The sequence below is a fragment of the Poecilia reticulata genome, linkage group LG2 (genome assembly GCF_000633615.1).
Source record: "Poecilia reticulata strain Guanapo linkage group LG2, Guppy_female_1.0+MT, whole genome shotgun sequence".
Taxonomy (NCBI): domain Eukaryota; kingdom Metazoa; phylum Chordata; class Actinopteri; order Cyprinodontiformes; family Poeciliidae; genus Poecilia; species Poecilia reticulata.
In genome coordinates, this window is record NC_024332.1 from 45,925,832 (window position 1) to 45,950,443 (window position 24,612).

Consider the following 24,612-nt stretch of genomic DNA (forward strand, 5'->3'; position numbering starts at 1 on the left):
TCGATTTGATTTATAATAACCGTTTATTGTGTTATATTTTATCATGTAAAAAACTCTGAACTGCTTTATTGTTGAAATATTCTGTAAACTTGACTTAACTACCAAAACGTGTCCAGATTAAACCAAATAATTATTGTTGAGCTCGTATCTCTGTTCACGCCATAATTTAACAACAAAATGTTTTTTTCAGTTGAAAATGTTTGTCATTAATCCCTCTGGTTGAAACCAGAGAGGCTCTGAGTCCAGACTGGACCGGACCGGACCAGATGGTCCGTTTGGCCTCCGCTGACCGGTGAGCCACTTCGTCTCCAGAGTTCAGCTTYGTTAGGCGTCGGTCAGCGAACCAGAGGTGTGTGTGTTGATCAGGTGTGTGTTGGTCAGGTGTGTGTTGATCAGGTGCATGTTGGACAGGTGTGTGTGTGTGTGTTGGTCAGGTGTGTGTGTCCAGCCGGGCCTCCTGCTGTGAGGACGGGACGTCGGCCAGGTGGTGGAGGAAGAGCCGCCCGTGGATGCAGGTCCGGTCCGTCCCGCCCAGCCGCCGCTCCAGCAGCTCCTCCACCTCTTCACCACATAAATCTGAAGGCAGCTGGCGGGCGAGCCGGACCGCCTCGGCCTGAACACAAAACATCCAGATCTAATCCATCTAGATCAGCACTGCTGACGCTCAGAGCTTCATAAGGAAGAAAAGCCAATAAATAAAAACAGCTCCAGTCCTACGGTTCAAAACGCTTATGAACGACATCCATACATCCTACAAGTCTGAACCAGAAGTGATCGGCGCCATCTTGGTAGGCAAACAGCGAACATGTGGCTGCTGTCGAGGCGGAGAATGGAAACGTGTCGGACTTTGAGGACCAGCTGCCTCTGATCTCCTGTTCGCTTCTCAGTGAGCCTGAACATCAACGATTGCACGGCTTTGTAAAACTCTTCACCAGACTGTCGAGGTTCTGGTGACGGCAGAGYGAGAACGTGTAGGAACACACAGGCTACATGTCTGCCGATAAAAGCTACATTAGCCAAGTTCATTTTGCTAGTTCTGCAGTAAATACAGTAAATATCCCTGATGTTTGTCTTATTACCCCAGCAGTTATAATGTATTTATATTGTGTATAAGTTAGGAGGTGAACACTAGTTCTAACCTTGTGTTTTTTTTTACTGTTGTCATAGCAACTCCATAACAACTGCCTACCAAGATGGCTGCCAGTTACAAAGTACCTGGAAGTGTGACGTCACTTGAGAACCGTGTGAACTCAGGAGGAACATTTATCTTTAGAAGCTTAAAGCTTTTGCTCTATTTTCCATCAAAGCTGTGAGTTTCTGTTAGCTTTTTGTCGTAAAGTCGTCTGTGACCTCTGACCTCTAATGAGATTAAACAACGACTAACTACATGCTGGAGGTTTTTCTCAGCTGGCCAGGATTCCTTCAAACAAACGAGAGAAAGAAATCAAAGATGTTAGACGTTGTTTTCTTTCAGCCCGACATAAATAATAATTATTTTTTAGATGTTCCAGATGCAGGTAGTCAGCGCGGGGCGCAGCGTGTCTGTCTGCCAGCCGGTGGTCAAAGTTCTGCCACTCACCCCAAGAAATGACGAATATTCCTGCATTCCTCTGATTTCATACATATACAATATAACAGTAACAGTATAAAAATCCGAGTACGTCCAGCCAAATATAAAACAAACTTAATTTCTAAAGAACATTTAACACTGGAATCAGAAAACATTGTAAACATCCAAAATAAAACAAAACAACAGTAATTAAGATGGAGGATGACGTCTCTGTAGCCACACAGGGAAAGCAGGCAACAGGAAGTGCAGACCAGCTGCTTCCTGCTGCGGTTCATCTCTCTGACGGCTGTTGGAAATGATTTAGCTCATTCTGGCGGGTTTACCTTCAGGTAGTTGGTGACTTTAAGCGGCCGGCTCTGCGGCACCGTGGCGGCCTTCCTCTGGAGGACGGCGGTCAGAACCTCCTTCAGGTCCTCCAGGCCCAGGAAAGGCACGCAGTCCGCCACGGCCGTCGCTTCCAGATGGCGCTCTGCTGACAGCCGGCCGGCCAAAAAAAGCACAAAACAAGGATTAATACACTCCAGACGCTGCTACTATCTCCAGGAAGGAATAATAAATAAACACGGAGCTTTACGGCCGASCCGCGRCCCAAGGGCAACAGACCCCGGGCCAAATGGAGTGTTAAATGACTAATAGAAGCCCCAGCAGACTGGAAGGAAGCTGTCGAGTAGCCGGGAAGAATGATGGGCCGCAGTTTATGAGGAAATACTGTAAATCATCCACAATTTTGATTCTGATTTAATAACCTGCAGATTCAGAGGCGCCAACGAAATGCCTCAGCTGGTTGGCTGCCAGAGAAACGCAGCAAAAGACAATCAGTGACGAGTTTCTGTCCAATTTACCATCTAAACGCATCAGTAGACAAGAAATAAGGCTAAACTGACTCACTAGTAACTCTTCATATAGCAGATTCTTTTAAGKTAATAATTCCCAGTTTGCTGATTTTTCTCCACTTATGCAAAACATTTTCTGTTTTCTATTTTTTTAAACTTGTTTAGAGAATTTATGCAGCTTTGAAAACCTGAAGTTAAAACTAAGAATTAACCTGAAAATGGAAAACACATTTTATATTCAAGTTAGGAAATAATTTAAATATTCTCCAGAAGATGAAGACAAATACTGATGGACATAATGGAGAATGAAACGCTGGAAATATTAAATATATATATATATATATATATATATAGGAAAGCAACTAGTTATTATTTTAGAAATCCACGATTCTGATCATTAGATTAACAAATTCTACTGATTTTTCATTCACCCTAATATTGTAAACAATATTAGAAATGCATTAAAATACAATACACTAAAAATTAAATTCCTCAGGGTGCTGCAACGGCCTAGTCAAAGTCTAGACCTCATCCTGACTCAGATGCTGTGGTGGAACCTGCAGAGCTGAAGCAGCAACGAACTAAATGTTTCCAGCATGAAGCTCAGACACTAATGAAGCTCTGATGTAGCAGCCCGCTACGCTAACCAAGCAGCTAGCTACGCTAACTCTGAAGCACCAACCATACATATTATGTTTAGCTCTGCTAATGCTAAAGCACTGCACTGATATGGTATTTAGCTAATAGCTAAAGCGCTGCGCCAACATCAGGCTAATGGTAAAATGCTAAATTCCACCATGCTAGCTCCCATCAGTGGTGTTCGCTAAAGTACTGACAGCACAGCTAGGTCTCCATTTAGCACTTTTGCTAACTTTGACAACATTTGGTGCACTTAGCTTCTGCTAAATAAGTTTTTTCAGATAAATTCAGATYTTACTCGGCTGATTGATAAACTTTCAGTAGAATAAAGTTTTAGTTTTGGTTATTGACTTAATATTTCTTTGGAGATGTTTTTGGGCTGATATGTCGCATCGTCTTTTCGTTCCAGGGAACCAGGAAGTCGGGGATCAGTTGGTGAACGTTCTCAACTCAAACAGGCTGATGGGTGTGAAGGATAAAAGTCCACAGATCAAACCGTCGCTGCGGTTCCGACTAAATTCTGGTTTTAATCCCGTAAATGAAGCCGGACTAAAACTGGGCCGAAGGCACCTGCAGCCGCATGAAGCATTCCAGGAATTCCTTAAAGGCCAACTTCTCCCTCATCACCTGCACACCGGGCTGCGGTCCCACCGGGAGGCCCGCTGCCGGGCCCAGGGCCAAGGTCAGCCGGGGTGAACCGCTCCAGCAACAACAACAACAACGAGCAACAAGCAACAAGCAACGAACAATAAGCAACAAGCAACGCAACTGATGAGGCAGAGCAGCTTCAGTCATTCAGGAGCTCCGGACAGGAAATACAAGGAGAAATACTTTAAAAATAAAAGATTCCTGGCAGGTGTAGTGATGACAGATACTTCTGCAGAATATATAAATAGAAATTATTATTAAAAATAAAACAGAAGCTGATCCAAACCAGATACTGTCGGTTTATGAAGGATTTCTGCAGAAGAAGAAATCCCACATCAGGCTGAATGAAAAATGATAAATGGATGAATAAAAACTTTGAGTAATCCAGACATACAGATACGTTCTATCCTCCATTTCTGTTCTCCGCACTTGTTTATGCTCTCAAATTCATTTTTTTAAACTGTCGAACTGTGGAAAATGAAACAGAATAAAGTTAAAATGAGACTATTACTGTAATTGTTGAGATATTTTGGCTTTTATTAATTATTTATGGGACAGAAACACAAGTGAAAAGGTTTCTTGGAAGAAAAAACATCCAGAAATAAGATTCAGACTTTTACCCAGCACAGGAAGTGAAGTGAAATTGTTGCCATGGCAGCGGACAGGAAGCTGGCAGGGGGAAGGATTTTGGTGGCGTACCTGGACTGAGTTTGATTCTGAAGCCGTTGGCGACGAGTCGGGGGTCGGAGAAGAAGACGCTGCCGTCCGGCTCCGCCGCGCCTTTCTCCAAACTGCACAGTGTCTCAAACTCCGCGGCGCCCAGGTTCCTGGAAGAAAGCAGGAGTTTACGGTCTGCCTCAAGAGTGTGGTTTCCCCGTCGCCGTGGGAACCAGAGCTACCTGTCGGTGAGCAGCAGCGGGTTCTGCAGGCGGACGGCAGGAAGGATGTGGTCCTGCTGGAGCCGCTGGAACAGCAAGGCTTCCTCCGCCCGGAACGGGTTGAGCAGCATCAGACGCCGCCCGCCGCACAAAATCAGCCAGGCGTTCTGAGAGGCCAGCCGGCCCACCGGGCGGAGGCCCTGGGGCTCTGCCGCGCCGCTCTGGGCCGACAGACGCTGCAGTCGCCGACGCAGCGCCGCCATGCTGCAGGGAAGCGGCCGCCACGGCTTAGGGGGCGGAGCCTTCTTCTTCTTCTGGGGCTGGGCGGAGAAAAGCTCGTCCAGCAGCTGCTGATTGGACAGAGGAGCTTTACGCTTCTGAGCCTGGAGCTTAGCGGCCCCCAGGGGCCGATCGGCCGGGGCCCCGGGGGCCGCCAGCCTGGTCCTCTGGTCATGGAGGTCCTGACTCTTCCTCGCCTTTTCCTCAAACCTGCAATAACAGAAGAAGAAGAAGAAGAACAAATCATGCAAATGGATCATTTCAACTGATCAGCTGATTGATTGATTAATGTGATCGGCCTCAGCTGCTCTCACCTCTTCCTGTCTTCGTCTCCCAGGTTTTCCCAGCGGTTCTGGACGGCGGCGCTGACCTCCTGCAGGCTGGCAGCCGGTCGCTCCATCAGAACCTCGGACCGGGTCTCCTTGTCGAACAGCGAGGCGGCGGACGGTGGCACCCTCAGCGCGCGGCTGCTGATCATGTCATACTGCGTCAGAGCGGCCCGTTTCTCCGTTATGGCGTTGCCTGACCTCTTAACTTCCGGGTCGGGCCGGTAGATGGCGACGGGCTGCAGGGGTTCTCCCGACACCGGGTCGGTCAGCGCCGTGCCGCGGCTCCAGGCTTCGGCGGACACCTGCGGCCGCCGGGGCTCCTCTGGGCCGGGCTCGGCGCTCTGGGGTCGACTCCGGGTCGCCTCGTCGTCGCAGAGGGAGAACCCGGATTGGTTGACGATCCAGTCGTCCGCCATGGAGGAAGAGGAGCTGCAGCTGGAGGCCTGGTGCTGCAGGGCAGCTGATTGGCCGGCGTCTTCATCGTTCACCTTCCTGTTCTCCGTATTCTCATCCGTCTCCACACAACCAGCAGCAGGAGGAAGAGTTTCAGGGTCCGGCTGCTGTTCAGGACGAAAACCGTAAAGAGAAACCAGCAGAGCCTCAATGGCAGCCAGAACCGCCTCCTAAACACGGAGAAACAGGAAGTCAGAGCGAAGGAACCTGAACCGGATGGGCTGGGCTGGAGCCTCTGGTACCTTGTTATGAAGCAGAACCTGGGTTTTATCAGGCGTCACATTTACATCCAGAGATGAAGGACAAACTGTGATGTTCAGCAGGAGGACGGGGAACCGATGCCGAGCCGCATCGTCAGGATACTGAGCCGAGTGATGCTGACGCAACAGCTGAGGAGAAGAAACGTGATAAATGACAGAAAAACACCAGAACACACACAATCTGAATCCATTTCACCTTCAGGATGTCCTTCTGCTGGACAGGACGCTTATTAATAAAGATGAAGGTTTTATCAGAGGTAGAGGAGCTCGTTAAGGACAAATCAGCTCCGGGTTTGGGAAGAAAACCGTCCAGAACCATCTGAAGGAAAAACAACAACAATCACAGAGATAAAGTACAGAAAACTGAGCAGAAATCTCCATAAAAAACAGTGTAACAAACCCAATAGTATTAATAATAACTTGGAAAATCAATACTACCATAATTTTCTCATGGTCAAACCACCCATTATCTTAGAATTAGACGTGTCGGTCTTGACTTTTTTGGGGGGTTATATTTATAATTATGTCTTTATAGAAACATTGTCATGAATCCAACTTGTAACAAATTTATAAAGTGAAGTGAGACACACAAATGTGTGGTAACAGTTTTTTATTGATAATTTAACCGAATTAAAAGGGCGTTTAAGTATTGAATTGCGGTGCCGTRCCAGGTTTCTCCACAGGGAGGCGGTGTAACCCGTGAGACGGTTTGGTGCATCCATTACCCTTTTTTGCCGTCCTCACGTGAAGAAGYGCACAATCAATTTTAATTTAGTTTAATTTCAGGTTGTTAACGTCCAAAAAAACACAGGGGTACGATTCTCACTAAGTTTTTATCCTATAAACATTTGTTTTTATTCGGCAGTCTTATGTAGATGTCCATTGTGTTAGCATTCCGGCGCTAGCATGTTAGCTGTCCCGCTAGCTTTACTAGCTGCTGTTAGCGGTCTGGTACCTGCTGAGAGGCACAGTYATGCAGTTCAGACAGAAATAAAGACAGCCCATGAACAGAAATGCGCGAGTCATATTATAAATCCTGTATTTTATGCAAAATTAATTTGTTCATGGAAGTGGCATAAGTAGGTCATCAATTTGTATTTACCCAGGTCTAAAATAAAAACATCACTAGTTATAAAGTCGGTTATCTCAGACTTAAACAGCTTGACCAAGTAACCAAGGGGAATAGGAGAAAGGGGAGAAATGCCGCAGTTACAGTAAAACCAACAGCAAGTACAAAATGCCACAAACTCGCTATACAAAACAGAAGTCCTCCAGGCCAGTGGGGGGCGTCAGCCACCAGCTCATATGGGAGCAGACCCTCAGGAAAGATGGGATGTCCAGAAGGAAAAAGTGCTTTTACGCTTCATGTGTTTTACACTAATATAGAATGGCGTCGGCAGCATATTAATGTACGTAATATTTATCCAATTCAAAAATACTTTATTGATCACAAAGGGATCAATAACTGCAGACTCCCCCTAGTGGCCTGGAGGGCCTCTGTTTTGAAGAGCAAGTCTGCAGTTACTTTTGCCATGTGTCATGTTTTGCTTCTATTTGCAGCATTTTGTCTGATTGTTTGTTTTTGTAGGTTTTTCTTCCATTGTGTGTTTGCGGATGATTCTGCTGTTTCAGCCSCWGTAGAATACTTTCACTAAGCGTTATATTTCTGAAGTCTGAATATTCATCGTTTCTTCTTCTGTGCAGGATCCCGACCCGATCTTCCAGCCAGAACCGCTGGATCTGATGACTCAGCAGCTGCATGTAAAGGTCAGCCTGGTTCCTACGGAGGGCTATTAGTTGCTGCATTTTTCCCACACGGCCTCATTATGAGCAGCAGAACCCGGTGGYGACATCCAGAACCGAGCCGCTGTTCCTGCTCATTACGCACAAACCGGACCTTTGGACCCCCGGAGCTCCTCAGCGGGGCAGCCAGAGCTGCCAGCGTCACATTTAGTTCCTCCTGATCAGCGGGCACAAAGGTCAAAGGTTACTCTCATAACCGCAGCAAAACAACAACAGAGGGAGAGCGGGGCTGAAAGCGGCTGCGACCGCGCAGAGGCCGGCATCGCCACGGCGACCCGATTAGCGTCAGGAAGCACTCAGCTTTCATCAGGAAGAGCTGCGGAGAAAAGGGCAGAGCGCGCTGAGCCGCCGCCAACCGAGCACACGGCGGATCAGCTGCTTCTCCTCTGGATCAGCTGATTTACACACCGCCACACGAACGGCCGCTTGACAGCGTTCAGCGCTCTCAGCTTCCCCTGAACTCATTTTACCTCATTAATTCTAAAGCACTATGTAAACGTGTCAGCTGAATAAAGYTCCACGTCTACCGAAAATGATACAAAACATAAGTTGTGTATTTCTAAGCTTATTTACTTTAGTCTGACTAAAAGACAGCCTTCTTGGTTAAAGTAATTTCAAGTATTTCTTATTGAAAAACGTCATATTCTTCCAGAATATTATTTTATAACAATCCCAAACATCTCCACCTGTGATGAAGCAGCAAATGATTTTTATTCTCTACCCAGAATGCATTGCTGTACTTCTACAGTAAACAGTTTAAAATCTACTGATGTTTTAAGTCCTATTTCGCTAACTGAGGCTAAATCAGAAACATAGTTAGCAAAACTCGACAATTTAAAAAAAAAATCACTTCCTGAAACACAAACTGACAAATTTGACCCCGTGGAGAGCGCTATGCTAGGTTTTAGCACACGTTGTGTCAATGACATATGGGGTTATACAATGTTAGTGGCGCTTTGGCTCCCCTTAAATACCATCATTGTGAAGTGATGYARAGTTAGCWTTTGCTAAACATGGTGWTGTTAGCCTCCACTAAATGCAATGTTGGTGTAGCGCTTTAGTGTTAGCTTACCTTAAATACCATGCTGATATATAGCTTTAGCATGAGCTTAGCTAAATACCATGATGTAGCATTTTATCATTAGCTTCCCTTAAATACCAAGTTGTTRCAACATTTMGTGTTAGCATAATTAATGTTTATAATAGTGCAGCTAACTCTTTAGCCCACGACTGGAGTGCGGCAGYCATGGCCTGCTGGTGTTCAGTGGGTTCACAGACTGCACCGACCACTGCGATGGTTCAAAGGTCAGACCCTGTGGGCCTGAAACTTCTCAGACCTGAACCCGACTGAGTTGGAATCAACTCCAAACAGAAGATAAAAACGGGTTTGGACCCRATACCCAKCTGAATCCTCTAATGWTCTTTTCATATTGATATTATTTAAGGTGCCATCTACTTTGGGTAARATACTGACTACTAAATAAAATTGTTAAGCCTCTGTTTAACCAACCTCTGGCTGTTCTTGATGGACGGGCAGCAGGTTGGTGACGGTGCTAGCTCCTAGCGTAGCAACCAGGGCGCTCCTGTGGTCCGCCGCTCTGGCCTTCTGCCAAACCACCACCTGCAGAACAAAATGCCTCCATGAGTCCCCGTCCCCTCAGCAGCAGCGGCTAGCAGATACCCTGGTAAAGGGTTGCAGGACATGTCTGATATTTTACAGTTTGGCTCATGAAACGGATCCTGCAGTAAACAGTTCCTGAAAAGGCCGTGAAGCGTAACACAAGCAGAGCTGGAGGAACCGATAGCAGCGGCAGCAGCATGACTGGACAGACTGTGCTCCGCTGCAATCCCAAGCTGCTTTCCACGAGAGCTGCATGGCTGCTGCATGCAAACTCACTGACCTGCAGCAAGACACWCTGCTGCAGCCTGAGGCCGAGTCCAGAGCTCAAGGAGGCTTTAATCTGGGCTTAAACCGCTCAGATTAGGAGACAGATGTGCTTAAAAAGTTCAGGAAATCCCAGAAAAAACTCAAAATACACAATTTAATCAGATAAACTGGCTTCTTGTTTTAAAGATTTATTCTTTTTGTTTGGATATTTAGGCTAAAACATGCAGGAAAAATTTCAGTGAGGACTCAGAACCTTTAACGGGACAAAATGGGTTGTAATCCAGAGTTTAGCTTCATTCACTAGTKATTAATCTTTGAAATTAAAATCAGATTCAACTGAAATGTTGAGATGTTTCATAGGAACAGTAACCTCTGCAGCTGCAGCTCTGATCCATTAGATTTAAAATCAGCTGCGATCCCTTTAATCGGTACCAGAACAACAATCAAACTTTACTGGTTAATCTCTGAAAAACACCTGAAACGATTCGTTCACCTCTCAGAGCCTCTGGAAGAAGTTTGTTGTGTAAAAACATCCAGGACCGAATCGTGATCAATCGTTTACTGAGGTCTTTTCAAATACTATAGTAATCAATTATCKTYAACTGGAACATACARACGCTAAAATWTGTTGATGAAAGAAGTGAAATTTAGTCAAAACTGAACAATAAATATAAACACTTTGAACTTGAGGTAAATCTGTTCCTCAGATGTCCACTAGTGGCCGCTCTAGAGTCTGTTAAATGAATTATTGTATTTTAGGCACTTAAATGTTATTTTGTCTTTTAAAGCAATTCTAATATTGTATAAAAACAGTTTTCATGGTTAAATGAAAAATCAGCTGAATAAGAAGTTTTTAAACCAGATTAATCGATTGTCAAAATCAACGATAAATAATCGTTAGTCTCAGCCCTGATTGGTTTAACCTGAATATAAACATAAATATGAAATAGTTTKGATTTAGTTTCTATGAGATAAAATGAAGAATCAAAGTTTATTCAAGTCAGATTTTAATTTTATTTTCCATCCTGATGACATYATAAAATMATTTCTGCCTTTGTTCAGAATTTATTCACATATTATTTTCAATGTTCAATTTCCACGTCAGAAGTGAATTTTAGTTGTTTGGATTGTGAAAAGATAATCTGGGATTATGGAGGCTTTTAACTCAAATAACTGAACTTATTTCAACAAAAATTAGTTTTTAAATTTAAATAAATCAAATTTAACAGATACATATAACCCTGTTCAGCATAGAAATTATTTATAAATATTATTATCAGTAGCTTCAGTTCTGACTTTTAAACCTGAGTTTCTGTTTCTCACAATAAAGTTTGAATTTTATCATTTTTTTAAAATTTGGGAATCATTTTGAAGCTGTTCATGTTTCATATTTGTCACATATGATTTTAGATTTTACTTGTTTGTAATCGCTTCACCACTAATGCTTTACCTGCAGTCTAAAGCAGGGCTTCCCAATGTGGGGGTCGGGACCCCAGGGAGGTCATGAGACACCAGGCAGGGGGTCGAAATCTCATTTTCAGATTAATCATGATTTGGATGGTTAAAATAGGAATAAAAAATAAAACATAGATTGAAATAACAATAAGTGGGGGCCACCAGTAGGGCTTTATTTTATAATTTTTTATTTTTGGGGTGAACAGTTTGGACCTGAGGGTCCAACATGTCATTTCAGAACCAGAGGAAACGTTTCAGCAGCTGGAAATGCAACGAGGACACCTAGTGGTGGAGAATCTGCACTAAATAAACGACTGAATTACAGCAGAGCTGGAAACCTGGAGGCGTTTTGGGATCAAACAAACATGGAATTAGGAAAAACTAGATTAAAAAAGGATGAAGACCAGATAAAAACGTTTTTTAGAAACAGATGAAATGTTAACGGGTCAGACCAGCAGGTTCTGACCTTGTTGTGCGCCAGCGTGAGCCGCAGCTCCGGCTTTATGACGGCGAAGGCCATCAGCAGGTCCTGGACCTTCCTCACTTCCTCCTTACGCTTCCTGACGGAGGAGAAGAACTGCCGTCGCACCGGCAGTTTCCCGAACAGCTTCGCCACGCTCACCGACGTTCCTGCAGGAACACAGCAGGGCTCAAACCGCCATCAGAACGCCTCGCTTCCCCCCCCGGTAACCGCCGGCAACCTGCCTCCACCCAGGTGGGACGGCCTCTGAGAGACGATGCCCCCGCTGGAGTCCAGGGTGTACTGCGTGCTGACATCGTCCTCCTCTGTTTTAGTGGTCACCGTGACCTGGACAGGAAACAGACTCTGAACTGTGACTTCAGCTTTTAATGTCCCAATTACAGATTTAACTTAGAAAAACTAAAACAAACAWGTCAGAAAATGTAAACCTTACAGGTGATCTGTTACGCTGTTCAGCGGTGAACTGTAGTCSAACAGAGAGATTTTCTAAGAAAGATCTTTTCACACTAAATGTCTCTTARATGATCAGATTTCATCTTCTCAGTTCTATTTTTAACTCCGTTCAGAATAAGAAGTTCTACGGCTTTACCTCAGCTATGCAAATTAGCTGCTGCTGGCCACGTCCAACGCATCAATGTCTACACTGTTTACATGTACAAATGGCTGCCAACAGATGAGCGTCATGTTTAATCTGCAGCAAACGGGAGGAAAGACATTTTCATGTCACCATTCAGCTGCAAACGCCTGGGTGGACCTAGCCCCGCCTTCGAGGCGCAGCTCCTCCCCCACTCAGCTCCTTCAGACTAGCCAGCAGCAATTAGCAAACAGCTGCTGAGGTCATTACAGTAGATACTGCTCAGAGCAACAACAAACATTAAAGGGTTAAAGAGGAGCCATGTTGGGATGACTTCCTGGAGACGGAGCTTCAGGAAGAAATGGAGCATTTAAAGAGACAAAGGCCCAATTTCACAGCTTTAAATTACAAAGTCAGATTTCTTTTAGGACATATTTGAGATATGTCTCACTTCTCAACAGGAAGTGAGACTAATATATATATATATAGCATTTTTATAACTGAAGGTAACATGGTTACTTTATTTTATGCTATAAAATGATTTTATGTGCATGAAAAACACATAATATTTCCCCTTTGATGATTGGGAGGTACATTTCCTTTAGCAGACACTAAAAAATATTAACTTGTCGTCAGAAAACGTCTGGATGGTTTTTAAAGAGTTCAGACAGCAGAGACTCAAATGGAAGAACAAAACTGTGCAGAAAGAGAATTTTCCACAATAGACCCGCTTCAAAACCAACAGATTTCTCTTTTTGCATCTGAAGCTTTGAAAGTTTTCTGAAGCTCTAACTTTAGTGTGGAAGGAGCGTCACCTCGGCCACGGCGCAGATGGAGCCCAGCGCCTCGCCCCTGAAGCCGTATGTTTCCAGACGCTCCAGGTCTTCATGGCTGCTGATCTTGGAGGTGAAATGTCGGACGGCCATCACCGCAGCGTCCGCCGCTTTGATCCCACAGCCGTTGTCCCGAACTTCGGTCCGGTCCAGGCCGAAGTTCTCCTTCAAATGAGCGACACATAAWTGAAGCTGAGGGGAAAAGCCAACAGGAAGTGAGACGGATGGTCTGTAAACGTACCAGCTTCACGTCGACGCTGGAGGCGCCAGCGTCCAGGGAGTTCTCCATCAGCTCCTTCACCACGCTCACCACAGACGTGACGACCTGCGAGCTGGACAGCAGCCGCACCGTGTCTGCAGGAAGCTGCTTCATCGCTGTGTTGGTAGGAAAGCAGAGTCAGTCATGGCTTATCCAGACTGCTGCATCCACGGTGCACAAAGCAGCATTAATGCAGATCCTTCCTCACAGGAGCCATCACTGATCCCAACAAACTCGGTCTTCACATCCCTGCTGGTATTCTAGTTTTAAATAACATTTTAGTTTTTATTGTTCATTTACTGCAAGTCGTTTGTTTTTTAAAGCACAAATACACTAATTTGTAAATTTAAAAAAAGTGCTTTCTCCTCAGTTGTATCAGATTTATTCTTAATCTTTTTTAATTTACTTTTAACAGTTTTTCATCTTTTGTGTGAATCTACATGTCATTTGAATTTTCCTGATGTGGCACCATAAAGGACAATTCTAGTCTATTCTAAGAAACGTTTTGCCTTAATAAATAATCTGACATTCAGATTGAAAACTTTTCTGGGTTAAATTGAAAATTAGTTTATTTTTTTTTTAATGAATCCATTTTCAGGATTTGGGTTACTCATGTAGTGTTATTTTCCCCCTGGAATTAAAAACAAAGAGTCTCAAAATGTATATCGTTMTTGAAAAGAAAAATCCRCCYATGGACTACAAAGGGCCCCCSAGCCACACTTTGGACACCGTTGCTTTAATAGGTCAAATAGTAATTTGAAACGRCTTCTGTATTTAATCAGGCTGTTTGTCTAATATTAATATTTAGCYGATTACCTGATTGTATTTGAGTGTAACCAAAAACTACTTATTTAACCACTGTTGGGTTAGCTGAGCTGAAAACGAATAAAAACCGCACAAAAACGAAATTCTGGTTAATTCATAGGAAAATATGGAGAAATTACTTCAGGAATCTTATCTAACACCAATGATTTAAGCTTTACTGTCTTTCAGCGTAAAAACCCGCGTTCTCTACGAGACGTGCTACRCCATGTCTAGCTCGTTCTGTCGGTAAYTTAGCTTAAATACCAGCCCACTAAACTGGAAAACTAACCGAACAACGGCAAAACTCACCGAGCGGCTGGCCGCTTCCACCATATATAACCTCCCACAACAGGCACGAGCTACAAGAGAAACAACCTGGTTCCCGCCCCCAATGCTGTCTGCTGATTGGTGRGCATCAATGAGAGGGCGGGTTCAAATAGGATTTAGGAGAATATTCTACACTGAGTTCAACCTGAAGGCTAAACTTTAGCTTTACTATCCAAAAATATCTTCTCAATCTTTAAAAATATGAAATTAATTATATGTTTTTCAGACGTCTGGTTTAAATAAATTCTATTTAAATAAAATCAAACTGATGTTTGTTGTGTAATTGCTATGGGCGGACCGAACCGAAGTGGTTTATATTTGGACTCGTTTCACCGCGACACCTACTTCCGGTCGGTGCAGTCTAGCCATAACAACAAGGATACACCGATTCTCGCCATAGTGATTCTTTTAATAACAAAAACATCTACTGCTCGCTGCTACATGTAAGTTGACAGATCAATCTTTATGTTTGTTACATTTTGCAGACATTAATTTCCGTATTTATGTCGAAACCAACTTGTTTTGGAAACAATGGTGAATAATGGGCCTGGCTATGTAGTGAAAACAAAAGAAATGAAAGGTCTAAGGGACAAAGGAAAAAAATATTAAGGCAGGTTATATAACCCGACATGGGGTAAATATGGTATTTAATAAGCTCGAAATTGCATAAGTTTAAATTTTGTATTTTGAACRGCGGTGCAGTGATATACAGCCATGAATCTGTCCAACAAATAGACGTATCCAGAATCATGAGCTTGTTTGCACAATTTAATTCAAATAATTTTCTGTTCAGAAACGCAGGAAAAACTTTGCTGATTGACATGCTGGCAGATCAGTAGCGGCTAATGAAACTCGCTGCATTGGCGAATAAATAGTTTATGTCTACTTATGCAGAAACAAATATTATAACCCAAAGTTATAATAGTACAATTTGTAGGCAATTGTTGTTTTTTTTAAATCGGAATAATTTAAATATGAAGCTTCAGCTGTTTTGTTTTTTGTCTTTAATCCGTACTGGCAGCTGAAAGTGTGTCAGAGTTCAAAGTTCAGCTACATTACACAATATGTTTTTARCTTTTCTTTCTGCACAGACGAAGAGTAAAGTACAGCTGTAGCAGCTCACTGGGTTTATTATTATTGTTATTATTATTATTATAGTTTTTCTATCCAAGTTGGTAGATTTAGAGAACATAATCCTTTAAACTTCTGGAAGGCTATAAGACAAGATTTAAAATGCTAAWCAAATTGGATTTTGAATTGAAGTAAATACTACAGAACAAATGTTGTAGTTTAAAAGGGGGAAAAAAACAGAAGAAGGAAAAATGTAAAATTAAAGTTTTCCCAAAAGTCCAGAACCTGGAAAACTTTATTCCATTTGGATCAACTAAGCTGAAGTGCAAAAATAAATATAATAAAAATCACCAGATAAAACTAAAACATGCTAAATCTAAGCTGCATGATGTCAGAGTAAATAAAAAACACAACAAATAAAACTGAAGGTTTGTTCTAATGTTCATTTAGGAAAACAAACRGATGATTTTCCAACATGTCTGTTTTCTCTGCATTGTTTTTTATTTTCTCTTTTATTTGCTGCTCGGTGTTTTCCCAGACTGACTTGTCTCCTCTTCCTTCCTTCTGCACATGTAAACAAATCATCACTTCCTGTTGTAACTGTCAGATGCGTTCGTGTGCGACTCGTTCCTTCGCCCTCAGCTTTAAATAWTTTGTGTTGCTTTTGCACTGCAGCTTAAAATATTMTTTACATTCCTGTCATTTTAAAGAACCATCATTTTATTTKTACAAAATGACCAGAACTGACAGACCTCATTTAAAACCTCTGAAATGTAATCAACTCACTGAGTGATTGTTTCCAGAGTTATTAGTGGCCGTTTCAGGCCTGTAGAGGAGACTGGATGGTTCCTGAAGGAGTTTGTCTCTGTCAGGATGAACGTGGGTGTGGCACACAGTGAGGTGAACCCAAACACCCGCGTGATGAACAGCCGAGGCATCTGGCTGACCTACGCCCTGGGGGTCGGCGTTCTGCACATCGTGCTGCTCAGCATCCCCTTCTTCAGCGTCCCGGTGGTCTGGACGCTCACCAACGTCATACACAACCTGGTGAGCGCCGCCGAAAACAAGGTTTTAATCTTTGATGCAAAATGTTTACAACTTTTGTAGTTTTGCTTCATTCCTGTTCTGACTGTGTTGTTCTTTCAGAAATGATTTTTCTAGAGTCTCTATACTCCAGTTAATAATTAATCAATGACTAAAATAGCTGATTACTTMAATGGCCAATTCATCAGATTAATAATTCAGACCCAAAAGCAACATACTATAAATAGCAGGGGTGTTGTATGAAAAGAGAAAATCTAGAAATACAGCAGGCATGTGAACACTGAGTCAGTTGGTGGAGGCAGTATGATGATCTGGGGTTGCCCTGCTGCTTTATGGATCCTGAAGGAGAAGATCATTTTCATGCTGGTTTAGCTGTTTTTGCTCCTGAATTAAAAATGTTTTTTTGTTGTTTTTAATTCAGTTCAACTTTGATACAAAAATGATGTGAAATKTTCAGCAGGAAAATGCTTCCTCATCCAGTCCTCCCCATGGTTTGTGTTGCTGTGCAGGGCATGTACGTGTTCATGCATGCRGTGAAAGGAACGCCCTTCGAGACGCCCGACCAAGGAAAAGCCCGGCTTCTGACCCACTGGGAGCAGCTGGACTACGGCGTGCAGTTCACCTCCTCCAGAAAGTTCTTCACCATTTCTCCCATCATCCTGTGAGTGCAGATGCAGCGGCTAGCTGCTAATGTGATGCTAGCAGCAGCTGTAGCAGGTGTAATGGCGCTCATATTTTTGTCTCGTCTTTTCCAGATATTTCCTGGCCAGTTTCTACACAAAGTACGACACGACGCACTTCGTGATCAACACGGCGTCCCTGCTGAGCGTCCTGATCCCCAAGCTGCCCCAGCTGCACGGCGTCCGGATTTTAGGCATAAACAAGTATTAATAACAGGAGAAGCTCCGCCTCCCTGTGTGTGTACTGCCGATTCGTGTACTAAATCATTCAGTCAGTGTGTCGGGTTAGCGCTAACAGGAACCAGATCATCGGACATGATGTGCATCAGTAACTTATGTATTTAATTGTGTATTYGGGCCTGCRTGGACCTGGGCTGGCCCAGGCCGCGGTCGGGTTCTAGGWTGACTTTAATTTGCTTTTCTCCRCCCCGTCGATCACAGAGTGATGYGTGTTGAGTGCTGAAGCCACTCAGATGCCCTGAAGTATTTCGTTTTGTTTACCTTTGGAGGCTGTCGCCCTCCGATTGTCGGTACCGTCTTGGTTTCATTTCATTAAGTAGCAGAACCGCTCTCCATCTGCATGGCTCCCCTAATCGGACCGGAGCGGCTCGTCTTGTTTTACAGTGTTTGTGGACCCGTGTCCTGTGTAAAGGTATGATTGGTTATCTGTTTACTGAGGGAGATTTACTGTCTGTGGGAAACACTACAGTCACCCAGCTGCTGTCTGGAGACCCGGACCGCCGGTTCTGATCGGTTCCTCCAGAGCTGGACGTGATTTTTTCCTGTTCCTAATCTTTAATAAAATGTTTGCCCTCAGCTCCTCGCCTCAGTTTGTGATCATCAACACCGTTTTAAGGATTTTGTAGAAGCCTACATTCAGTTTTAGTTCATTCAGACCTTTAGGATAAATTATGTTTATATTTATTTGTTTATTAGGATAAAAATGATCACTAGTTAAATCTCTCTTGCATATTAATTTGTTATATTGGACTATACTAAATTCTTCTTGTAATTTGCATATGTAATTGGAGTTAAGGACATTAGGTTGTGGCCAGAGACTGATTGGGCAGTTGGAGTAGAGCCACAGTTTTCAGACCTGTCTCTCTCGCTTAAGACTCTTTTGTTTACTCTATTATTTTTGTGGAAAAGTAACATTTGTACCGTTTTTATTTTTCAAGTAAACCATTGAACTTTATCAAGAGGACCCAGTCTGAGTTTTTTGTCATTTCGTCAAGTGGACCGAAGGGGAAAGACTGAGGGCGTCAATGGCTTCATTATTAAGGAATATTCAGTTTTTATTACATGTTTTGGATCAGAACCAGTTGACATTTTTTGTTTTTCAATAATCTTTTACTTTTTTTAAAATCTTTTTGTCTTTAATCAAATAATCTTGTCTGGAGATGACCCTTGAACCCATCCCAGGTTGTTGGGCAGCATCACTTTAGATTACTGATCTAAAGTAATTTCTGATGTCTTTCCACTCTGGTGTTTTTCTAAAGAGCCATTGATGATGATTGGATGATCAAATTCATCCAATCATCATCAGAATCTGGCTGTTACCGTCCCATTAACTTTTTTTTCAGTAAATATCTGTTTATTCTTGTGTTTTTAAGGTTATATTTAAGATGTTTTAGAACTTCATAAAATTCAAAGGACCATACAACCARTGTTAAAGGGTGCACTTACTTCTGGCCATATTTGTGTTTGGTCTTTAAACTTGACTCCTGTAGCTTTTTATATGATAATGCCTAAATATTCTGAAATCAAAATGGCGTCCAGACTGGACCTAAACAGGATCAAAAGATTAAATCTTTATTCAAAATAAAAGATCTTGTAGAAAATGAAATTTCTTCTTCTAGTTTCAGCACAGAAACATCCGCATGCTGTTGTCAAGTCACACACGCCCCCTGGTGGTCARGTCCTGACACTGCGTCCCCAGTATGCTAACCAAGAAGCGGTGGTTCAGGTGTTTTGCGCCCCCTGCTGGTCAGATCCTCACACTGCCTCCTCAGGACCCCCCTGTACACCTGGAAGCGGTGGTTCAGGTCTTTCTGCGTGTGGATCTTGAATCTCGTCCCCAGAGCTCCGTCAGCGGTGGCGGCGCCGTAGAAAACCCGGCCGATGCGCGAGTGCACCAGCGCCATGGCGCACATGACGCAGGGCTCCCTGGTGACGTATAGGTCGTACCCGCTGCAGATGTACGGCACAGCGCCCCCCTCTGGTTGGGGGTCTGTAGGGGCGAAGCGGCAGGCGGCGTACCTGTCGTGGCGGTAGCAGCCGCCTCCCTGGCTCCGCGCCACCAGGTCGATGCAGACCATGACGGCGTGCTGCAGCGGGTGCTCGCCTCGCCGGTCGTGGCCRACGGCGACGACCCGCTGCGTCTCAGGGTCRACCACCGCCGCGCCCACCGCCTCCATCCCCAGCTGCGCCGCAGCTCTGGCGGCGGCCACGGCGGACGCCATGAAGGTGTGCATCAGGGCTCTCTGTTGGGGGCCGAACAGTTCCCCTCGCAGCGCCACCGTCACCTGCTTGTCTTCATGGAAGGTCGTGGGCCARCGGCGGCTCGCCAGCTCGAACTGCGGCCGGGTCAGCGGGGGTCGCGCTGGGACCTTCACCACAAACGGCTCTCCCAGCCCCTCCCAGCTGCCTGCGGGCAGCAGAGACGGAATGCTGGCGTCCGCCGGGTTCGGCACGTCRCTCAGCAGGCACAGCAGGACCTCCAGAGGGTGGGGACTGTCCTCGGCCCGGCAGGCCCGGACCCGCTTCACGTGCTGCAGGCCGGTCAGCGGGTAGACGCCGTTCAGCTCCCTGACGAGCCGAGACGTCGCCTTCCTGTTGACGATGGGCGCGGCGAACGCCTCCACCAGCTCCACGTCTGCTGACTGCTCGTCTGACAGGACGGGGAAGGCCACCCAGGAATCGTCATCGCACTCTGACCCCTTCCCGTCACWCTTTGACCCTTTCCACCGCTTGGTCTCAGGCTCCATTGCTGCCCTGCCAGGACCCAGAGAGAACATGATGAYCAGCAGTTTAACCATAATTTATCCAACATGCTGATGAACTTCTGTTCAACCGGACCGTTACCTGGTCCATCAAGAGCCTCTCTCATTTCATCCGTAAAACCTAAGACTCTGTCTTTGGGTGTTTCTCAGCTCAGTTTAGATGCTTCAGTTGCTCAGTGGTGGTCAGGTTTCAACCCTCCTTACCTTGAATGTGCCTCCAAGATCTGAACATCTGGTACTTCCAGGTGGTTTGTAACTAACTTAATGTGTATAGCTAATATTTACTGAAAATCCTGTGTGAGGGCTGGTGTAAGACCTTTATTAGAGACTGATTGCTATCGTTAGCTAGCTAGCTTTGCTAACATAGCTTCCCTTTTACATTGTCAAATCCTTTGTATGCTTTCTTCTGGTTGTTTCATAAGTACATGATTTGAATTCATCCATCCATTTTCTTCCGCTTCATAAGGGGTTGGATCGCAGGGGCAGCAGCTTCAGAAGGGAGGCCCAGACTTCCCTCCCCAGCCTCTTTTTCCAGCTCCTCCAGGAACCCCAAGGCGTTCCCAGGCCAGTCGAGAGACATCGTCCCTTCAGCGTGTCCTGGGTCTTCCCCAGGACATCCAACGGGTGGGACCTGAACTCCTCACCAGGGAGGCGTCCAGGAGGCATCCTGACCAGATGCCCGAGCCTCAACTGGCTCCTCTCGACGTGGAGGAGCAGCGGCTCTACTCTGAGTCCCTCCCGGATGACCGAGCTTCTCTCTCTAAGGGAGAGCCCAGCCACCCTGCGGAGGAGGAAACCCATTTCGGCCGCTTGTACCCGTGATCTCGTTCTTTCGGTCATGACCCAAAGCTCATGACCATAGATGAGGGTGGGAACGTAGATCGACCGGTAAATCGAGAGCTTCGCTTTTTGGCTCAGCTCTCTCTTCACCACGACGGACCGGTACAGCGCCCGCTTCACGGCAGACGCTGCCCCAATCCGCCTGTCGACCTCCCGCTACCTTCTTCCCTCATTCGTGAACAAGATCCCCAGATACTTAAACTCCTCCACTTGAGGCAGGACGACCCCCCTGACCCGGAGAAGGCACTCTACCCTTTTCCGGCTCAAGACCATGGCCTCGGATTTGGAGGCACTGAGCCTCATCCCAGCCGCTTCACACTCGGCTGCGAACCGCTCCAGTGAGAGCTGCAGATCACGTTCTGATGAAGCCAACAGGACCACATCATCCGCAAAAAGCAGAGATGTGATCCTAAGGCCACCAAAACGGATCCCCTCAACACCTCGGCTGGTCAGAGATTCTGTCCATGAAGGTAATGAACAGAACCGGTGACAAAGGGCAGCCTTGGCGGAGTCCAACTCTCACCGGAAACGAATTATGTAGTAAAATTCATTTTACTGAAGATTTTACAGACATCTTGTCCCGCTCAGTCAGCCACAGCTCACKTTGACAGCAGAAGCAAAAATACATAATGATTCTCACGTCATTGCTTGGATTCTTATGTTTTACATTCAATGACAGGAAGCACTTTAACCAGCAACCAGGTCGATGGGAGGATCTTCACCCCTGAACCTTCAGCCTCCACCTTCTTSATGGATAAGAAACATTTTATCTGATCCAACTCAACATGATCCGGTTTCAATAAATCTCTCAATGTGCAGAGTTTAGAAAATAATTTATTTATTTTGGTTATTACAAAAAGAAAAAAGGCCCAGCAAAATAAGACATAAATCAGTTTTTAAGCTGTTGCATTTATGACAGCAAATATGTAACATATAAAATGTTGACATATTTTCAGATGATACAAATAATTTGTCACCAGAAATTTATCACCATGACTATCCATGTTGGTACGCTTCCACCGAGTTAATTTTTTTTTTTAGTTAGCACATTAGCTTTTTTGCTAACTTTGAAAACATTTAGTGCACTTAGCTTCCCCTAAATTAATTTTCTGCATAAATTCTGAAGCACCAAGTGCMGTAAATTATATTTGTCTTGTACCCTGAATGCATCGCTGTCTGTGTGCTTTCTGACCAAATTTAATTAGCCAAAATCAGCACCAGAGTTAACGATGCTCAACTACTATAAATGCACTTTAAAGCTAATACACTTTAGCATTAGCTTCCATTAAACACCATGTTGGAATAAATAGCGTCTTAGCATGAGCCTTTGCTAAATATTGGTAGAACAGATTAGTGTTGGTTTCTGCTGAACACCATGTATCAGCGTCACTAATGTTTATGATTAGCGCTTTAGGCTTAGAGGAACAAACTTTTCAGTTAGCGATGCGTTTTATTAATATTTGAATAGATCATTTTTAAAATTCACATAGGAATGTTGTTCCTGCAGTAACAGTAATAATAATAATTCAGACCAAAGCATTCATCATGAGACTCTTCCAGCTGTGGTTCTGGTTTGGTTCTGATCCGGTCGGGTCATTTCCTTCCCAGAACCATCCTGGTTCTGATCACTTTGGGAACGTGTCTGATGGTGAGCGACACCCTGGTTCCCCTGCYCAGCGTCTCCCCGGGCCGCGCCCCGGCGGCAGACAGGTTGGCCACCAGGTCCGTCAGSGGGTCCMKGTCCCGGTTCTGGATGCCGTGCAGCAGCTGACKGTACATGTCGTCCTGCAGGACCAGCAGGCTGCGCGGCCTCAGCAGGAGGGACAGCAGGTAGCGGCTCTGCTGGGTCTGCAGCCCGTCCTGACTGCAGACGGGCCGGTAGAAGTCCAGCAGGGTGTGCGAGCCCAGGCTGATGGTGCTGACCGTGGGGTGGTACAGCGGGCCGTCCTCGTGGGCCATGATGCCTTCGCCTGGCTTGTACTCGTTCACCAACACGTGGTTGGCCGTTTTCCCACCGAACACTCCCAGAGACGAGACTTTCTCACAGCAGCTCTGGAGCCAGTCAGGAAGCGTCTCGGCCAGCATGCCTTTGGGGTGCGGCAGGCCGCCCCAGTTCTGGAGCCGGCGGCCGGACAGCTGGGTCCATTTGGTTTTGGGGGACTTGTACACCTGCTGCAGGAGGAAGGACTCCTCTTCCTCTGATATGAAATCCGGGATGTAAAACGCAGTTTGTGGAGCTTCATTGACAACAAACTGCTTCAAATCTTCCACAACACAAGATGGCCGCTCCATGTCTCCTTAAGAGAAGTTCACATGAAATCCTAATTAAAACACGTTCAGAACGAGTGAGACCAAAATATTGAAGTAATGAACTGACTGGTAACGCAAACCGCCAGTAGAGACGAGTCGGCCACAGTGTTGGGTTTTAACATGCTGGGTTTCAGGTTAAACATGGAAGCCTTCATTCACTCCTCACTCAAACCAAATCATGTCCAACATGTGCAGGTTGTTGTCTTCAAACAAATCTCTCTTTTCGTCTCATTTTCATTTCAGTTTCTCTCAACAAGTGACCAAAACAATTGATGACATCATTATGGACATGATGGATCGTCAAGGAACAACAACAACCGATACACTGAGCTGGACAGAGGGGTCCACATGTACTAAATACCACAGTACTGACCTTCATGCCCTGTTCAATAACTTTAAAGACCCCAATATTGACCTCAGTGACCCTATCAGGGTTTTAATGAACTTTTTAAAAACCTGTTGGTGAACCTCTGAAGGGAAAGCAGGAATGGTAGAGGTCGGTTTCTAAGATAGCTCAAAGAGACCGATGGGTACCGAACTGCACCAGTCGGTGCCACGTAGCTCAGTGGAAAAGGGGCGGCGGTGACCTTAGCTGGTGTGACTGTTCTGGCCTCAACTCCTAATAATGTTAATTCTGTTCAGGACTGAAGAAACCATTTAGATGAGACATTAGTCTTCAGGAGACGAGAGAAAAAGTCCAGTTTCCTTCTTCTGAAGCATTTAAGATTGTTATGTTGTGAATTACAGAGTTGGAACCAACATATCAAAAGGTCTTTTATATGAAGTTTAACCTTTGACCCTTCCTATGACCTCTACAAAATGCAATAACAATAAAGAAATGTGTAGCTAGTTAACACGCACACTGGTCACTTTCTTGAGATTTTTTTAAAAATCAGGCTTTTGGAAACCTTTACGTCATACGTCACTGATTACTCAGAGTGAGTTTCTACATATAATCCCTATATGCTCATAAATCCTCAGAAAAATATTTTAAAAGACCCCCGACGACTTTTAAAAATGTAACACATATTTCCCAAACGGAAACGGGTCGTTTTTACACGTTTTTAACCCGTAATAGTATTAATATAACATCTACATCCATGTTAGATTAATATTTATACATTCAAAAACACAAATAAAGAGAAAGGTTGGACTAACCTGCACAGTTTTCGATAAAAAATACAGTTTATATCCAAAGAGCCGAACTGGTGCTCTCCATCTGTGTGCAACCACATAAAGTGTCCGGCGGGAAACGCTGGTGGCTACATTTCCGACAGGGCTACTCCGTATTTTCTCGCGTTGTTTTAATAGTTTAATGGTAGTTTAATGGTGAAGCGGTAGGATTCTAAACT

At 44.7% G+C, this 24,612-nt stretch overlaps 4 protein-coding genes across 7 annotated transcripts; 1 reads left to right on the forward strand and 3 right to left on the reverse strand.

Moving 5' to 3' along the window:
- Positions 1–14,365, reverse strand: pms1 (PMS1 homolog 1, mismatch repair system component). 3 transcript variants are annotated; one of them, XM_017307983.1, is made up of 13 exons: positions 14,296–14,365; positions 13,165–13,298; positions 12,906–13,088; positions 11,741–11,843; positions 11,502–11,665; positions 9,203–9,313; positions 6,086–6,208; positions 5,872–6,018; positions 5,162–5,799; positions 4,590–5,057; positions 4,390–4,517; positions 1,894–2,039; positions 1–613 (listed from the first exon to the last, which is right to left on the reverse strand). In XM_017307983.1, exons 2-13 carry the CDS (start codon positions 13,294–13,296, stop codon positions 431–433), a joined length of 2,526 nt encoding a protein of 841 aa, XP_017163472.1. In that variant the 5' UTR covers positions 13,297–13,298; positions 14,296–14,365; the 3' UTR covers positions 1–430. The 3 variants fall into 3 exon arrangements, with proteins under 3 accessions (XP_017163472.1, XP_017163470.1, XP_008402425.1); XM_017307981.1 differs by having other exon boundaries at positions 1,894–2,042; XM_008404203.2 differs by lacking the exon at positions 14,296–14,365 and adding an exon at positions 13,999–14,236 and having other exon boundaries at positions 1,894–2,042.
- Positions 14,366–14,648: 283 nt separating this feature from the next.
- ormdl1 (ORMDL sphingolipid biosynthesis regulator 1) lies at positions 14,649–17,924 on the forward strand. 2 transcript variants are annotated; one of them, XM_008404201.1, is made up of 4 exons: positions 14,649–14,756; positions 16,257–16,431; positions 16,938–17,089; positions 17,184–17,924. In XM_008404201.1, coding segments are annotated over exons 1-4 (465 nt in total). In that variant the 5' UTR covers positions 14,649–14,754; the 3' UTR covers positions 17,320–17,924. The 2 variants fall into 2 exon arrangements, with proteins under 2 accessions (XP_008402423.1, XP_008402424.1); XM_008404202.2 differs by having other exon boundaries at positions 14,652–14,756; positions 16,188–16,431.
- adat3 (adenosine deaminase tRNA specific 3) lies at positions 17,743–24,508 on the reverse strand. Its single transcript, XM_008404198.2, has 2 exons — positions 24,425–24,508; positions 17,743–20,106 (listed from the first exon to the last, which is right to left on the reverse strand). The coding sequence occupies exon 2, from the start codon at positions 20,093–20,095 to the stop codon at positions 19,052–19,054; it is 1,044 nt and encodes a 347-aa protein (XP_008402420.1). The 5' UTR covers positions 20,096–20,106; positions 24,425–24,508; the 3' UTR covers positions 17,743–19,051.
- alkbh6 (alkB homolog 6) lies at positions 21,778–24,512 on the reverse strand. The gene is made up of 2 exons (XM_017303726.1): positions 24,419–24,512; positions 21,778–23,247 (listed from the first exon to the last, which is right to left on the reverse strand). The coding sequence occupies exon 2, from the start codon at positions 23,240–23,242 to the stop codon at positions 22,544–22,546; it is 699 nt and encodes a 232-aa protein (XP_017159215.1). The 5' UTR covers positions 23,243–23,247; positions 24,419–24,512; the 3' UTR covers positions 21,778–22,543.
- Positions 24,513–24,612: the final 100 nt, after the last annotated feature.

What these genes read in the sequence shown, in the direction of transcription:
- pms1 (XM_017307981.1), bottom strand. Translation starts at nt 13,296, where the DNA reads ATGAAGCAGCTTCCTGCAGACACGGTGCGGCTGCTGTCCAGCTCGCAG. An exon ending in AGGTTCTGCTTCATAACAAG is followed by an intron (nt 5,800 to 5,871) that starts GTACCAGAGGCT and finishes CTCCGTGTTTAG; the next exon opens with GAGGCGGTTCTGGCTGCCAT. An exon ending in AAGTCACCAACTACCTGAAG is followed by an intron (nt 614 to 1,893) that starts GTAAACCCGCCA and finishes TTTTGTGTTCAG; the next exon opens with GCCGAGGCGGTCCGGCTCGC.